The sequence below is a fragment of the Martes martes genome (assembly GCF_963455335.1).
Source record: "Martes martes genome assembly, chromosome: 3".
Lineage (NCBI taxonomy): Eukaryota > Metazoa > Chordata > Mammalia > Carnivora > Mustelidae > Martes > Martes martes.
Window position 1 is genome coordinate 131121405 of NC_137890.1, and position 16738 is coordinate 131138142.

Below are 16738 nucleotides of genomic sequence, written 5' to 3' on the forward strand. Positions count from 1 at the left end.
TTTTTAAAATTACGATGGTGAATTTCTGGGTAAAATTTCTCATTAATTTTTCTGCTCTTACGGATTCAGTATTTTCCAGTTTGGAAAACAGTTACATTTTGAAAATGGCTTTCTCCACTGGTGGCTTATTATATCAGTTTGCAGCTGATCACCACAAGATAAGGCATAGAAATCCCAGTATTCTATGGTCTAATGTTGAGATTTTTACCATAACCAGAATATGAGAGTGCAGTCATGGTGTACCGTGAACATCTTAAAAATCAGTAAGGAGTAATCTGTCCCTCTTGAGATTTATGTGGAATTGTTAGATTACAAGAATATAGAAATTATTCTGCTGTGTCAGTAGGCCTGTAGTCAGTCTAATCGAGGTCCATCAATCCTGTGGTCCATCTATGTCTTTAGCTTCCGACATACCTAGTTTTGCTTAAAAGCCCTTGCAAACATAATCACTTACGAGTTTATCCAGAACTCCCTTGAGTTTTTATGCATTTTTTCCTGAATTTCATTTGACAGGCTGCATTTCATAAGTTTACTATGAGCTGAGTGATGTTACTTTCTTTTGCTCTTAAATTTATGCTTCAAACTTAGGGAGTTGTTTTAATATTCGGTATTCCAATAATCAGTGGCTAGATTTTGTGTACCTTAGAAAACTTGATCACAAACTTCTTAGTTATTATGTCTCCCACTGAGATTTAAGTTTTAGTTCATTCTTACGGGACACCTCCTCTACTGTTTGGTCATTTTGATTTGATTTAGCTTTCTGGCCTGTTCCTAAATTTCTTCCTTTGGTTCAAATGGTATATTTTAAGTTTCTTGATGAGAAGACCATCTTCTGTATATTTTGGTCCATTTCTCAATCAGGTGCTATGCCCTTGGGTGGGAGCTAACGTAAACTGGTTATGAGCAAATCATTCCTGTTTCACTATGCTGTTCAAACTGTACTCTTCATGGAAGAAATACTAGTATATGTGAAAAGGAAAGGTCTGGGTCCAAACAGGTGCAGATTCATGTTGCATCCACATCATTATCACAGAGTGCATTTTATTTTATTTTATTTTTTTAAAGATTTTATTTATTGAGAGAGAGAGAGAGAGAGAGAGTTGAGTAAGAGGGAGAGCACTAGGAGGAGTGGGGAGGGGCAGAGGCAGACTCCCCGCTGAGCAGGGATTAAGATCTGAGTTGAAGGCAGTCACATAACCAGCTGAGCCACCCAGGCACCCCAGCACACGGAGCATTTTAAGAAACACCTCTTCTCCTTCATGCTTTCTTTCTTTGGGTCTATTTTCCTTTGAGAGGACACTGTGCAATTTGTCTTTGTGTCTCCATTTCCTAGCAGAATTGCTGGTAGAGTTGTGTTGTATAATTTCCAACTTAAATGTTCTCTTAGAAAGAGATTATGTTGCCTCTAATTTGGGTCTCTTTTCTTTTTTTAAGATTTTATTTATTTATTTGACAGGGAGGGAGAGAGACTGAGAGAGAGGGAACACAAACGGGGGAGAAGGAGAGGGAGAAGCAGGCTTCCTGCTGAGCAAGGAGCCCAATGCGGGGCTTGATCCCAGGACCCTGGGATCTAAGCTGACCTAAGCTGAAGGCAGATGCTTAACGACGGAGCCACAGAGGCGCCCCGGGTCTCTTTTCTTTTTTCCTTCCTTCCTTCGTTCCTTTTTAATATTTTATTTATTTATTTGACAGAGAGAGAAATCACAAGTAGGCAGAAAGGCAGGCAGAGCGAGAGGGGGAAGCAGGCTCCCTACGGAGCAGAGAGTCCGACATGGGGCTCCATGCCAGGACCCTGAGATCATGACCTGAGCCGAAGGCAGAGGTTTAACCCACTGAGCCACCCAGGTGCCCCCCCCCCCCGCCTTTTCACTTTGAAAATTTAGACTTAGTACTGGCAGTTATAGAGATGGTAGTGTCTGTCTGGATGTCACAAAATAACAAGTCCATGAGTGAAGGTCTCTCAGTACTTTGTAAAGCAAACAATAGGTTCTTCATTGTGGCAAGTGAAAAAATTATTTTTGATTAATAATAGTGATGGATCACATATTTTGTAGTATTTTATAAACTGCTAAGTGTTATATAAATTTTGGTTATTATTCTTAATTAGGTTCCTCAATGAGGACAATAGGGCAGGTGTTAGTATACTCTCACAAATAAAGAAACGGAGACTGAAGAGCAGAATGGCTCGTTCAAGGTTGTACAATGTGTGGCAGTGCTAGGGCTAAATCCAGCTTTTGGTTCCAAGTCTGGTGATCGCTTTTCATGAAGGACTTTATTTACAAAAGGAGAAAGTTCTAGCTTGTGCAGGTTTAAGAGAGAACCAGAGGCTGTGCCACAAGCCAACAGTCTGTGTCTTTATCCCTAATTTACAAGTGGATAAAAATGAGTGCTTTATTGGAAATGCAATGGGAATGAAGGAAATACTACTTTGGGGAAAATAAAAGGCAGCTGAAACAGACTGTTTGGATTTATTCCATGTGAACACCCTGCAGCCAAGTCTAAAAGTCACCAGTACAACTGCCCCACGGCTTTGCCAATAGACCTTCCGGAAAAAAGCTGGCAGTGTACGAGCATGCAAGCAGCTGGTATAGAAAAGAATGAAGAAAAGGAAGCGAGTGAGCTTTATGAAATATCTGAGCAGGAATTTTTAATCAAGTTTTTATTTGTTTTTTTAAGTACAAGGAATAGGTGAAACAAGGATTTGTTATTAAGGAAAGAGAGCCAGATTTAGATGATAGTTAATTGCTCCTGGAATCATACAAATCATGAATTCTTCAGGGCTCAGAGCCCTGACATGAATCTGACACATGTAAATGGGTTTTATAATGAAGTATTCTTTCCTATTTCTCTTTGCCTTGTTTATTTATCACTATGTGTTATTTATGCAGGAATACAAAAAAAAGTCTAACCAATCAGGAAATTAAGAAAAGAATCTTCATACTTCTTTGTGCTTTGATCTCCTGGCCACAGCCAGATTGGAACAAGAAAGAGATGAATGGCCCGGGTCAAAGTCTTTAGAAAGTGCTAATATAGAGAGACAGATTGGCCTCATTTTGTTTTCTCTCTTTGTTCAGAACACTTGTGGAAAATGGGGAAGGGAACTGCCATTCACTGGGCACCAGTCCCTGTTTTGTGCAATTTTTACATTAATACCACAAGGTGGGTGTGATGACCTTCTCTTTACAGAGATTATAAAGATTGTCAAGAATCAAGTGTGGAGGAGCCAGGCTTTTAACCTAGGTATAAACCCCATGCCCATGCTTTTGCAATACTTTTCTTTAGTAATGGGAGTTTAGAGAGTATTTTTGCCTGAAGGTTACTTAGCTATTTTATCATTTAAAAATTACTGTTTAAAGCTTCTTACTATGGAAGGTTTTAAACAAAATCAAAAGCAGGGTGAATTGTAAGATCAACTCCTTTGTACTCACCACTCAAGTTATATCAGTTACCAACTCTTAGCTAATTTTGTCTTACCTATAAAACTCTTTATTCTTCTCCCCATTATTTTGAAGCAGTTCTCACAAATCACATTAATTGTATCTTTAAATGATTGAGTATTTATCTCCAAAACATAAGGACGAAAACCTAGCATGACATGACAATATCATGACCATACCTAAAAGTTAACAACTGTTCTTTAAAATAATCAATTCTTAAAATTTCCCCAGTGGCTTGTTATTTTTTATAGTATCATTTTAAATCAAAGTCCAAATAAAATTTATGCATTGAAGTTAGTTGCTGTCTTTAGACTTGAAAGTTTGCCTTCCATTTCTGTTTTTAACCCCTTGCAGTGTTTTTGTTGAAAAAACCAAACTACTTGTCCTGAGTTTTCCCACAGTCTGGGGTTTGCTCATTGCAACCCTTGATGTCCTTTAACATGTTTATCTGTCCCTTATATTTTTTGGAAATTGGTAGCTAGATCTAGAGCAAGGTTTGTCAGCCTTCGTGCCAATGGCATTAGGGGCCAGATAATTCTTTACCACCGGGCGGTGTCTAATGCATTGTATAATGTATAATGTATAATGTATAATGTATAACCATATCACTGGCCTCTGTCCACTAGAAACCAGCAGCCCTCCCATTTATGACAACCAAAAATGTCTCCAGATGAGGCTAAATGTCCTCTGGGAGCTAAATCTCCCACCTCTGCTCCAGCAGGGTAACAAAATAACATTAGTCTAGAGGCTTGAAAATGCAAGGATTTCTCTCTCTCTCTCTCTCTCTGTGTGGAGGGGCAGAAATACTTTGAATATAAAGACACATATTTCCACTGGGAGGCACATAATGTCTAACTCAGCCATTAAGGATGGTTGCTAAGATGCCTTTAGTCATAGAGATACTTAGCCATTTTAAACGTCCCTTCAGGTATATAGTAGCTGTTTATTAGTTGTTTTAAATTGGAATGTTAGAATATGATGGATTAGTCAAGTCTTGCCCAGAGATCATTTTTGTGAGACATGACACTTTATTCTGTTGTTTCTGTGTCCTGATGCATGGGTATCATTACTGGTAGACAAATGTATGATCAGCCTATGAGGGTGACTTTCATTTTTCTATTTCTCAGAAATAAGGTTGTCTATAGGAAGGGGTCTAAATATATTAGGCACCTAGAAACCACTTAAATACAAGAATGGTGTTGGAAAAACTCCAAAGAAGGACTTAAATCTTTTCCCCAAATATTTGAAAGGATCAGGAAGCTTGACCCTATAGTTCATAGTCCTGCCTGTCAGATCAGACCCCTAGGTTATGGTGCCTACCCTTTCAAGCTTCTAAGATCAAGACCTTGAGCTCCAGCATAGAGTACCTTGTGTCTGTTGCAGGCATTCCTTTAACAGAACAAAGAGGAGTGTGTAAGAGCTCTCTCAGAGAGGCAGGGGGATGGGAAGGAAGAGAATGGGTGAGACGGTGAGGAGGGCAAGCATAATGAGATCCCTCTAAAAAGATTATCCTTGAGATAAATTTTGGGTTGTATGAAAGCTTCTTTTATTACGTTTGATCTTTTTGTCTGCTCTGTTCCTAAATGCATAGGGTATTTTCAGTTATTCTCCTGTTTGAGAACTATTTCTGAATGTGTAGATGTGTATGGTATGTGTGTACATAAATAATTATAAAAAGCTGTGAAACAGGTAAAAGATCATTTTCCCCAAGTTACATTATACTTCAGTCCAGCCATCTATAAAATGGCCCCTACTATTAAATAGCTTGTCAATTAATTTTTTCCCCCAAGGAACGGGAGATTCAAAACTGCAGTCCATTTTACCTCTAATGGGATTAGCATCAAGGAAAAACCACTCATGCGGAGTCCAAGATAAACATCAGAACAATGCAGCAATTATGGGTCATTCAGTTAATATATTGCAGTGACTTTTGGTTGCTCAAAAATTGTACAGTTTCTTCCAGTTAAGCGAAGAGATTATTTTGCTTTTATCAAGTACCACATTAGAGGGATTTTGTTGTGAGTAAAACTATAGCTAATTATCACTGGTTTGCAGTGCTTCTCTTTTGATACTTAGGAATGCCAAAGAAAGGGTAAATAAAATCCCTGTTACAATGAAGGCTTTCTTGCTGATAATCAGCAGTATTTGGTCTGCCTGCAACTGGGGCTGCTTTGTCCGTGAAGTTTTATTTCTTTTGACTTTCTGTTCTTTAGAATTCAAACATTTGCCTTTATATATCTAATTGCTGAAACTCCAGCCCGGGAAACAGAGGAATAAAGAGTCATTCTGTGGACCAGGATGGCTTGTGAAGAACGTGCTTTTCCTCAAACTCAGTTACACATTTATGCTGCCCAGGAAGCCTTGCTCCCACTTGTCCTCTCTGTACCGCAGGTGAGAAAGCAGAAGCAGGGAGACTGACCCCATCTTATCTATCATATCTTGTCCCACATGTACCTTTCTAGTGTTCTTATAGTTCAGGTAGAAGTCGGAGCCCGGAAACCTTCAGGAAAGAGAAATTTCCTGTTTAGATCCCCATCATACAAGCACATTATGTTTATTCAGAAACCCTAAGGCCCCTCTCAGCTCTTGCCCAGCTTCTTTGTCCCCTTGTATAACCAAGTTCCATAGAGTTGTCTTTAATATCCCTGCCTCCGTTTTCTCTCCTTTTTCTTTCTTGAACTCACTGAAAACAGCCCTTGCCCACCAGTCTCCTGAAAGCATTCCTGGCAATGCCACCAATGACCTTCGTTTTACTAACCCTAGGGGCTCCTGTTAAAACCCTCACCTTATCAGAGAGGGACTCCCCTGTCACTCTTACATTCTGCCCTGCTGTTATTTCCATAACGTTTTTCTCTATGGGACATTTATTTTAATGTCTGTCCTTCCACTCTCCCAAAGAAAATGTCGGTTCCATGAGAGCAGGGATTCGATGCAGTTCATCACTGCTCTGGGACCTCGTACTCCTGTAGGCGTGCACTAATTATTTGTTGAATAGAACATTTTTTAAAAAGCTGTGGGAATTTCTGCTTCACTCATACTTTCATCTCTTTATCCAGTTCTTAGCAAACTGTCAAGGAAGGTGGACTTCAATAAATATATATTGGGTAGAATGAAATCCTATTGAAAAGGAAGGTAGTGCTCTGTAGGATGACTGGCTTTTAGCATAATGACGTTCATCCAGCAATGATTTGCCAGTGAGTCCTAATCTATCTGGAACCAGGTTCCTGGTAGGAGAACTGAGCCACACCATTTCTTTTTTTTCTTTTTTTCTTCTTTCTTGGTTTTTTAAAAAAAATTAACATATAATGTATTATTTGCCCCAGGGATATAGGTCTGTGAATCGTCAGGCTTACACATTTCACAGCACTCACCATAGCACATACCCTCCCCAAAGTCCACAACCCAGCCACCCTATCCCTACCTCCCCACCCCCCAGCAACTCTTAGTTTGTTTCGTGAGATCAAGAGTCTCTTATGGTTTGTCTTCCTCCCAATCCCATCTTGTTCCATTTTTTACTTTCCTACCCTCCCAAACCCCCAGCCCCCCTGCTCTGCCTCTCAACTTCCTCATATCAGGGAGATCACATGATAATTGTCTTTCTCTGAGCGACTTACTTTGCTTAGCATAATACCGTCTAGTTCCCTCCACGTCATTGCAAATGGCAAGATTTTGTTGTTTTTGATGGCTACATAGTATTCCATTGTATATATATACCACATCTTCTTTATCCATTCATCTGTTGATGGACAACTAGGCTCTTTACATACTTTGGCTATTGCGGACATTGCTGCTATAAACATTCGGGTGCACATGTCCTTTCGGATCACTACGTTTGTATCTTTAGGGTAAATACCCAGTAGTACAATTGCTAGGTCGTAGGGTAGCTCTATTTTCAACTTTTTGAGGAACCTCCATACTGTTTTCTAGAGTGGCTGGACCAGCTTGCATTCCCACCAACAGCGTAGGAGGGTTCCCCTTTCTCCACATCCTCGCCAACGTCCATTGTTTCCTGACTTGTTAATTTTAGTCATTCTGACTGGTGTGAGGTTGTATCTCACTGTGGTTTGGATTTGTATTTCCCTGATTGAGCCACACCATTTCTGGTTATGGTTTCGAAGTGGCTACCCTCATAATTCCGTGGGGCAGGTAGTCTCCCTTCAGTTCAAATTTGCTTGTTAGTTCTGCCCAGATGAGTCATGGAGATAACATAGGGAAGAGACAGGTGTTGTGTACCCTGAATGAAAACCCACAGCCTCATAGCTCCTTTCTAGAACCAGTACCACTAAATCTGGTGCACATTATAAACATTCGCTCACCCATGAGAAGACACCTTACTTCTTTGCCCTATTCCTTGGAGCATTTGGTACACAATTTTCCATCCATCTTGTTGCTCAGTCACTGTTATATTAGGGCTGAAGTGAGATTTTTATTATTTTTTTAAAGAATTTAGAACTACATAAGTCCTTGCAGATTTTGGTGGTTGTTCTGTGCATGGGAAAGAAGAGGTAGTGTAGTTCCAAAATCTTTGCAGAATGTGCCTCTGAGGTACATTTCTAATTTAGGTGTAGATCAGGTCCCTGTGGGTAGAGACAAGATAGGGATTTGGGACTTAAGACCCAGCAGTTCAAAGAAAGCAAGGTAAGGAAAACTAGATAACTTAATGTATTTCATTTTTTGGCTTGGGTTCCTCAAAGTGGCTTAGTCTACCCTTGCTGTTAGTCCAATTCTTCTAGCCCTTGGGATGACTGTGTTTGCTTTTTCTTCCTAAGGTGCTGAATTGCTATTTCCATTTTATAAATCTTATTATGTATATGCCTTTAATTGAAAGCCATTCAAAATTATTTTTGGGAAGAGACTTTTCTCTTGAAGTATGCTTTACTCTTGTTCTCTTGTATATTACCATAGTTCCTTGGTGCTAGTCTGTGATGGCTCTCACTTCTGGGACTTGAATTTGACTGGGAGGGGCTAGAGTGGATCCCCTGTTATTTTGTGGTCTGTTTTTTGGTACTGACTCTCTCGTTCTGGTCCTCCCAGAAAGCTCTGTTTCCCAGCAGAGAGGTTCACAGAATTCCTAGACCATACCAGACTAAAGTCCTTTGTAGACTATAGCATAAATCCAAGTTAGTCTTACTTCTCCAGACCCCAAAAGTGGAATGGGAAATTAAATGGAAGAAGGGAAAACTTTGTTTTTTCTCTTGGGTTATTTCTCTTTCTTTTCAAGCTACATTTTTTTTAAGAGTTTCTATTTCCTTTCATTCAATTTCCTTTTGTTTCTGTAACTTTTTTTTATATTTTTTTAAACATGCATTGTGGAACCAGATTGCCTGAATTTGAATTCTGACTCTCCAATTTACTGGTCGTCAGAACTTTTAAAAATTACTTAACCTCAGAAAGACACGTATATAAAATCTATAAAAAGAGAGTAATAGTACCCACCTCAAAGGGCTGTTATAAGGATGAAAGGAGTTCATATACACTGAGTACTTAGACAAGTTTCTGACACATAGTTTTCAATATATATTACTGATGACTTATTGTCATTGCTTATTTTTGTGGCTAGTACCTGCAGGCTCAGTGCTGGTCCCCACACTGGCAGACTTTTTCTGGCAAATCATTCTTTGACAGGATTAGTGCTCCTTAGACCCAGAGTAACTGAAAAGGATGACGCTAGGACCTTGAAAGGTCTCGGGTATCTCGAGCAGGACTTTATCAGTAATTTCTGGTTTTCCTTTAAATCTTAGCTTAAGTTTCATCTACCTTCTAGATGCCTCCCCTTTCTTTGTAATCACTTTGTCTTCTTTCTGTATGCTTTTTGGCTATTTTGCTAAATTCTGAGCATAGAATGTATTTAAAGACTTCTTGTCAAGATAATAGAGAAGTAGTGTTCATATTTATGTCTTGCTCTGCTATGAATGATTTCCATTCTGGGAGGTCCACAAGGTCTTCAAGTCACTTTGTCCTCCTTGGTTATCTAAACAGAACTATGGCATGGAACTTTCTTGCTCCAAATAAAGTTGTTAGCAGAGAAAAAATTCTTTAAAATTTTCAAGCACTCGTCTTGTATGTATATTTAGGGGAATTTCCCAACTTGGAGGAACAAACATGTACATTTGGAATGTGGAGAAAGTAAGGAAAGGAGAGGGAAGAGATGGTGTGAGCAAGTGTGTTCTTGCATTTAGATTAAACTTTAGAGTTCTGGGGCTAATTAATAGTTACCTGTCAATCTTTCCATTGAGACAGAACTTAGAAGAGCAAGTTCCTCTGGGTGTGTGTGTGTGTGTGTGTGTGTGTGTGTGTGTGTGTATTATCTCTTCTGTTATGCTTTCTCTTTACTTAAACTCTTGCAGGACATTTCACCTATGTGATGGATTTGCTGCATGGGAAAAGGTTTACAAGGTTAGACTCTGACCTCCTCAGCAAATAAACCAAGAAAGATTTTAGTTATCTCCCAATCCCAAGGTATTATAACTTCTTATTTCCTGGGGTAGATGAAAACTCATTAACTGTTTTGTAATAGAAATCTTTGAGGGAAATAGAATCTGTTCATTTCTTACTTTGCTTAGTGTGAATGATGTGGAACCATTTCCTCTGTGAACCCTTTGGAGAGTTCCAAATATTTTCAATATTTAGCCAAGTCAGGTAACTCCATGCAGTGTTGCCTGTGGGCATATATCCGAGTTAACTACGCATAGAAGAGACCAGAAAGCTTGTAGGAGTTGAGGCAGGTCCTTGGCTGATTGAGAAGAGATTCATTATCAGTGTGGACGGAGACAAGAAAGCTATTTGCTCCTCATTCCGGGTGTCTAACTGCTGACCTCTGACCATAACAATACTCTCCCTGATGACATCAAGCTGGCCTTGTCATTTGTTGGGGGGAATGAGGCGTGTCCGTAAACTTTTATACTGTCAGTGGATACTGTTGTGGTTCTTCCCTTCTCAATTTTATGGCACTGGCTTTCAAAAAGCAGAATGGGGAGAACAAGTGATCCACTTCGTGTATTTGTCCCAGATCCTTCCTATCTGCCGTAATCACCTCAAGTGAGGTAGTCACCATCCACGTTCAAATAAATTTTCCTCTCCACACAGATACCTTATCTACTGCAAAGACAGTTTTTTCTAAGATCTCTCTCCTGCTTGCTGCTGCTCTTTAAAGGCTAGACAGCATACTGACTCTAGGAGCTATCTGGCTCATGGAGGAAGGTAACTGCTGGCCAGACTCCACTGGTCTCTTGCATCTTTTGAAGTGAGAATTCATAAACAGAGTTGTGTGACCCTTCGAAGGCACATTTGTAATGCATACCATCTCAGTGATGAAAAGACAGCAATAACCCTCAGCACTAGCTGGTTCTTGGACTTTTAAAAAATAAAATAAAATTCAGAAAAAATTTAAAATCTTCATCAGCTATTTTTAAATGCCTTCCATTTTAGTATATGATTGACTAAATATAACTGGCAGTTTAAGTATTTAAAGACACTTACAGTCCAGTTGAACTTCTGGAGATGAGAATAGTTGGGCTGCTTCTTTCAGTATACAAAAAATAGAAAAGTATCATTTGAGAGTCCATCTTTTAGTAAAGTGAGTTAACACAGTACAAGTTTAACATATTTTCAGCATAGAATTTTATGCACTGCTCCTATTTGAATGTGTTTTTGAGACTATCCAAGAAATTACCCTCCATGTCTGTGAAACCTCAAAGTAGGTTCTTCAGTGCAAAATTGAGCCTGAAAGTGAGACTCTACTGTCTGGTTTTTGAGACCTTTACCTTTTCCTCAGGTAAAGAGGAATTTGAAGATTTATGAGAATCATTATGAGAACAATCTTTAATGACAAGAAAAATCGGGCCAAGAGAGTATCAATTTGTGAGAAGGGGGATGTTAAACCATAGAAGGCAGAAAGTTCAAAATATTTTTGAAAGCTTTTTAACTAAAAAGTTCATCTGTGATAAGTCAGTAATAGTGTCTAGCATTTCTTGAGTACCCTGAGTAATGGCATCCATTCCCCACACTAAGGGTTGGGGACTCTAAAGTGGGTAGGACAGGATCCTAGATCTTAGAGGGTGTCAAGTGTGGGGGGGGAAACATAAATACAACCAACAGAATGAAGCCTTTATTTGGGATCATGAGAGACACCCATTTCAAGTCTGGGGACCCATGGGGGCAGGACTTGAAAGGACATCCTGATTTTTCCACCGCCATCTAGAAAACCTGAGTTAAGCATCTGTTTGGTAGCATATGCATATAATGTGGTAACAGTTATTGGTGCTTTTGAGAGTGCTTTAAGAGATATGGTCTTTTGAGGTCCTTCTACCCCGTGAAGTGAATTAGCCAAATGTATGGATAAAGAAGTGGTGACCAAGAGGATAAGCAGCTTGAGTAAGAGTAGACCGGTACTGAGCGGTGCCCCAGGTCCCAGCCTTCCTGACTTAACATGCCTGTTTTCTTTCTACAGCCCTCTAGCAAAAGAAACAGCCCTTCATTTCTCAAAGCACGTGTGGTGGCACACTGGCTTCCTAGGATGTTATCTGCATTATGTAAAAGAAGGTTCCTTTTGGAAATAAGTTAAATTCCTTCTCATTCCTCAGCTCTGAGCTCATAGGTCACTTCTTCAGGGAGACTTCCCTGGGCTCCAGTCTCCCCCCACTACACATTCTCCTTGAACTCCATGCTTCCCACATTAGCATACCACCCCCTTTGTAATTTGCAAAAGGGACGCGTTGGATATATGCTCTGCATTTAGTGTCTCGCATGTAGCAGTCACTTAAGAAGTGTTTGCAGAAGGAATGTCTTCATTTAAGATTTGTGTGCTGTTTCCATTCTTTTAGACTACCCGACGTGTGAACAGCTCACTTGTGCCAATGGAGCCTGCTATAACAGCAGTCAGAAATGTGATGGGAAAGTTGACTGCAGAGACTTCTCTGATGAAAACAATTGCAGTAAGTAATGTGTACAGGCTGTGCGGTGGTGTGTTGGGGCTTACTCATGCTGGCAGGTTCCACAGTCTCTTCCCGAATTCACGTTCAGTGAATTCATGTTGGTAGCTTGAAGTCAGCCACGGTGGGAGTATTTGCACCATGGAAATTGGCAAACACTCCAAGTCAGGGCCTTTTTGTTCCTGGAGGATTGGTTGTTAAACATTTACCAGCATGCTGCTGCATAATAAAAATCTCTTTTCAAACTTGAGATAGAAATCTTCCCATGAAATTAAATGGCTGCAGTGGAACTGAACTTCTCTTTCTGCTCTCCCTTGCTACCCTTGTGACACAGCTAAGGTATGTGCATACCACGAGTTCCAGTGCGACAGTGGGGTGTGCCTCCCTCACTCCTACGTCTGCGACCATTATCTGGACTGCGAAGATGGCAGCGATGAGCTTTCTTGTAGTACGGTGATTTCCTTATGCTGGGTCGGGTTGCTAGGAGTCTTGCTGTTGTTACTTTCTGACGAATGTACCACTCTTTTTGAACAAAAGGGATCACTATGTCTGATGGCAGTTGGAGCCAGAAGATCATTTAGGGCCTGTGGCATGAGCTTCAGTAGCGAAGCTAGACCTGGACTCCTTTATCTCCAAGAGTCTGTGGAGAGTTGAAGGATTGCTGAAGGACAGTGTGCATTTTTTTTTTTCCTTAGGCGACAAGGGGACAGGGTGAATTGTGTCACTTGGTTCTCAAATTACCCATACTTCAGGAATGGGTCTGATAACCTTGATAGGAGAGTGAGAGAAGGACTTTGAAGGGAGGGGAAGTTCCCTAAGATATGTGGTCCCAGCTCTCCCCTTTACTTTGAAATTCTTACCACACTGAAATTGGAGGGATAGGCAAGTCAGTGTGTTACAGATGGCTTTCATTGCCTCTGCTTTTTAACTCTGACCCTACTTTCTTTCCCCCCAAGTCGTTGCCTGCAATGCAGCCCACCTCTCACTGTTGCCAACTCTGGACTCATTTTGTTGGAATCTGTAGTTTGAAGTCTCTGTGAGAGAGTTTTACTAATTTCACAAAATTGGTTGGCACCTTTTTGTGGTCATTTATTTACTAGTATATTATGATTTGTCACCACACCCGTTTTGATTGGTTGGCACCTCTGCTTTGTTAAATACTTTCGATGTCATTCTAACTTTTTATGAGCCATGCCTGATTTCCCTTCTGGCCCCTGGGCTTATTTCAGTGAGTGTTAGAGAGAATGTGACAGCTTGGAATGGGTGACTCAGAAGCGTTTGGTTGTGGATAGCACTTTTGCTGCTTGTGATAAAGTAAGGGCACGCTGGGCACCGCCATGCCTGTAACACGTTTATCAGTCTGCGTTCTTGTGTCAGCCTACAGCTGACCACCTTGTTTGTGATCTCGAGAAGAGCGTAGACAGGCACCTGAGTTTATTTCCTCGACCCAAAGCTGCTGTTACTTTTTCTTCCTTTTTTCCCCTTCTTTGTCCTTCTTTTCCCCCTTTTCTTTCCCGAATCTTTCTGTGAAGATACTTGACAGAAGTTTAGGCAGTGAGGTGAACTCTTTGATTTTTCCCAAGCAGTTTGTGTCTTTGGAGTGCAGCTCTTGTTTCTTTCCAGCCTATGAGACCTGCAGAGGCAACCAGTTCACTTGCCACAGCGGCTACTGCATTAGTCAAAATGCGGTTTGTGATGGAGAGAACGACTGTAAGGATAACAGCGATGAAAATGGATGTGGTAAGGAGGAGAGATTCTGACCAAAAAGTATTTTCTTTTCTCTCTCTGTCTCTTTTTTTTTTTTTTAAAGATTTTATTTATGTATTTGACAGACAGAGATCACAAGTAGGCAGAGAGGCAGGCAGAGAGAGAGGAGGAAGCAGGCTTCCCGCTGAACAGAGAGCCTGATGTGGGGCTCGATCCTAGGACCCTGGGATCATGACCCGAGCTGAAGGAAGAGGCTAAACTACTAAGCCACCCAGGCGCCCCAGTCTGTCTCTTTTTTTAAAAGTATTACTTATTTATTTGTTAGAGAGAGAAAGCACAAGCAGGGGGAGGAGGAGGAAGAAGGAGAAACAGGCTCCCCACTGAGCAAGAAGCCCAGTGTGGGACTTGATCCCAGGGATCTGGGATCGTGACCTGAGCAGAAGGCAGACATTTAACCAACTGAGCCACCCAGGCATCCCTGGAAAGCATTTTCTTAAAGTGTTTTCCAGAATTTGCATTCCTACTTCCCTTGTTAGAAATTATCTATGTGGATTATCTATGTTAGAAATTATCTATGGATTGGCTGTAGGTTAATTAACTTAGTGGGTGGGGAAGAAGGAGGTGACTTCACCAGCTTTTCTTACAAAGACACTAACTCAATTACAGTATCAATTACAATCTCTTCCCTCTTATCATTGACGTAAAGTAGGTGGGGCAGTCTGTCCCCCTTCTATAACACATGCTGACTTTTTCCTTTGTAGAATGCTTATTTTACTTATTTTAACTTGGCTTATTTGTGTAAAAGAAGTAGGGTGGGAAAGGAAGGAAAATAGGGGGAAACGTGACTTGCCTTGGCCTTATAACCTCTAAAAATGACTTTATACCTTGATAACAGTTCAGTTAGTCTTTGTTTTCAATTCAGATTTTTCAACCACATGGGTCACTGACATCCAGTGGTAGAAGAGAGGCCACCTGGGGAACATGTGAGAAAGAAGTAGGAACTGGTAGTTGCCGGAAAAGCAGCTACTCAGGGAGTTGTTTCAAGATTCTCTGAGGAGGAAATTCCAGTGGTATCACCTCCTTCACCACTAGTACCTTGAACAGTTCAGAAGTTCCTAATACCCACACCCTAAAGCAAGTATAATGAGAGTGATGCTTGGGGAAAATCCATTGGTATTGGTATTCCAAGAAGTAGTCTCCCTATAGTTAGTCATAGGTTTTCTTACATTGTTGACATTTCACTAAAGGAAAAAAAAAAATCAAACAGTCCCCCCAACCCCCCCAACCCTCTACCGCCCACCCTGGTCCAAAAAGACAAAAACAGATGAAAAACTGAGGAATCTTGGCATCACCTCAGTAAGTCTAGTTCTGTAATTCATGATTTAAATAACTGAATTTTCTTCTAGGGGTTATTAATCTAGTTTGATAATTCAGGTCCATGTCTCTTCTTACTCCTATAACCTGGCTGAGAACTGCCTACCTTAGAAAGAATGGAACTTAAATAATTCCATTTGTCACTTCTTTTTTTTAAAAAATATTTTGTTTATTTATATGAGGGAGAGACAGTGAGAGAGGGAATACAGGCAGGGGGAGTGGGAGAGGAAGAAGCAGGCCTCCCACGGAGCAGGGTGCCCAATGTGGGGCTCGATCCCAGGACCCTGGGATCAGGGTCTGAGCCGAAGGCAGACGCTTAATGACTGAGCCACCTAGGTGCTCCCCATTTGTCACTTCTTAGAATCCCAGTAAAAGACTAGTGGTAGAGTTAGCAAGTACCAGTTTAGGTCATTTGTAGACTTCTCTTGTCTACCTGATCTGTATTCTCACTTACCCATGGATCAAAAAGAGCTGGCTCCACCCATGATATGGCCTATGATTCTTTTATTCCTCCCCTGCAGAAAGCAGTAGTCACCATATTCGTGAATGCTACCCAGGTGAATGGGCTTGTCCAGAGTCTGGAAAATGCATCCCAATCACAAATGTTTGTGATGGGACTTTAGATTGTCCAGGAGGAGAAGACGAAAACAATAGCACCAAAGGGCAACACTGTGGTGAGTATGGAAATTTATCTGGGTAGCTTTCAGATCAAAATGTTTTTGTTTGTTTCTTTCTTTCTTTCTTTCTCTCTCTCTCTCTCTTTCTCTTTCCTCCCTCCCTCCCTCCCTCCCTCCCTTCCTTCCTTCCTTCCCTCCTAAGATTTTTTTATTTGACACAGAGAGACAGTGAGAGAGGGAACACAAGCAAGGGGAGTGTGAGAGGGAGAAGTAGGTCTCCCCGCTGAGCAGGGAGCCTGATGTGGGGCCCAGTCCCAGGATCCCAGGACCATTCCCCGAGCCGAAGGCAGATGCCCAACTGACTGAGTACCCAGGTGCCCCAGTGTTTCTGTTTTTCTATAATAGATTCCCAAATACAGAGAGTATCAGTATTTGCATAACTATCTATCCTGAGGCTTACTGGCTTACACAAACAAATACTTACTATTTCTCTTAGTTCTGTGGGTTGGCTAGGAAGTTCTTAAGGCCCAGACCAGCTCACTCACATGCCAAGGATGTTGCAGTAAAAGCTCAGGCTGGTATCTTTCCGCAAGATAGTAGAAAAGGTGAACCCTAGTGTGTAAGCTCTTTTAAATCTCTTCTTAGGTCATGTTTGCTAAAAGTGTTACTGGCT

General features: G+C 40.9%; 1 protein-coding gene across 1 annotated transcript in view; it reads left to right on the forward strand.

Moving 5' to 3' along the window:
• LRP2 (LDL receptor related protein 2) overlaps positions 1-16738 on the forward strand; it is a gene marked incomplete at its 5' end in the record, with an annotated part of 198609 nt that overhangs the window by 46544 nt on the left and 135327 nt on the right. Inside the window, 4 exons of the mRNA XM_080799264.1 lie at positions 12260-12370; positions 12702-12815; positions 13991-14107; positions 15970-16122. Coding sequence (XP_080655390.1) covers positions 12260-12370; positions 12702-12815; positions 13991-14107; positions 15970-16122 — 495 coding nt within the window. The remainder of the gene's footprint in view (positions 1-12259; positions 12371-12701; positions 12816-13990; positions 14108-15969; positions 16123-16738) is intronic.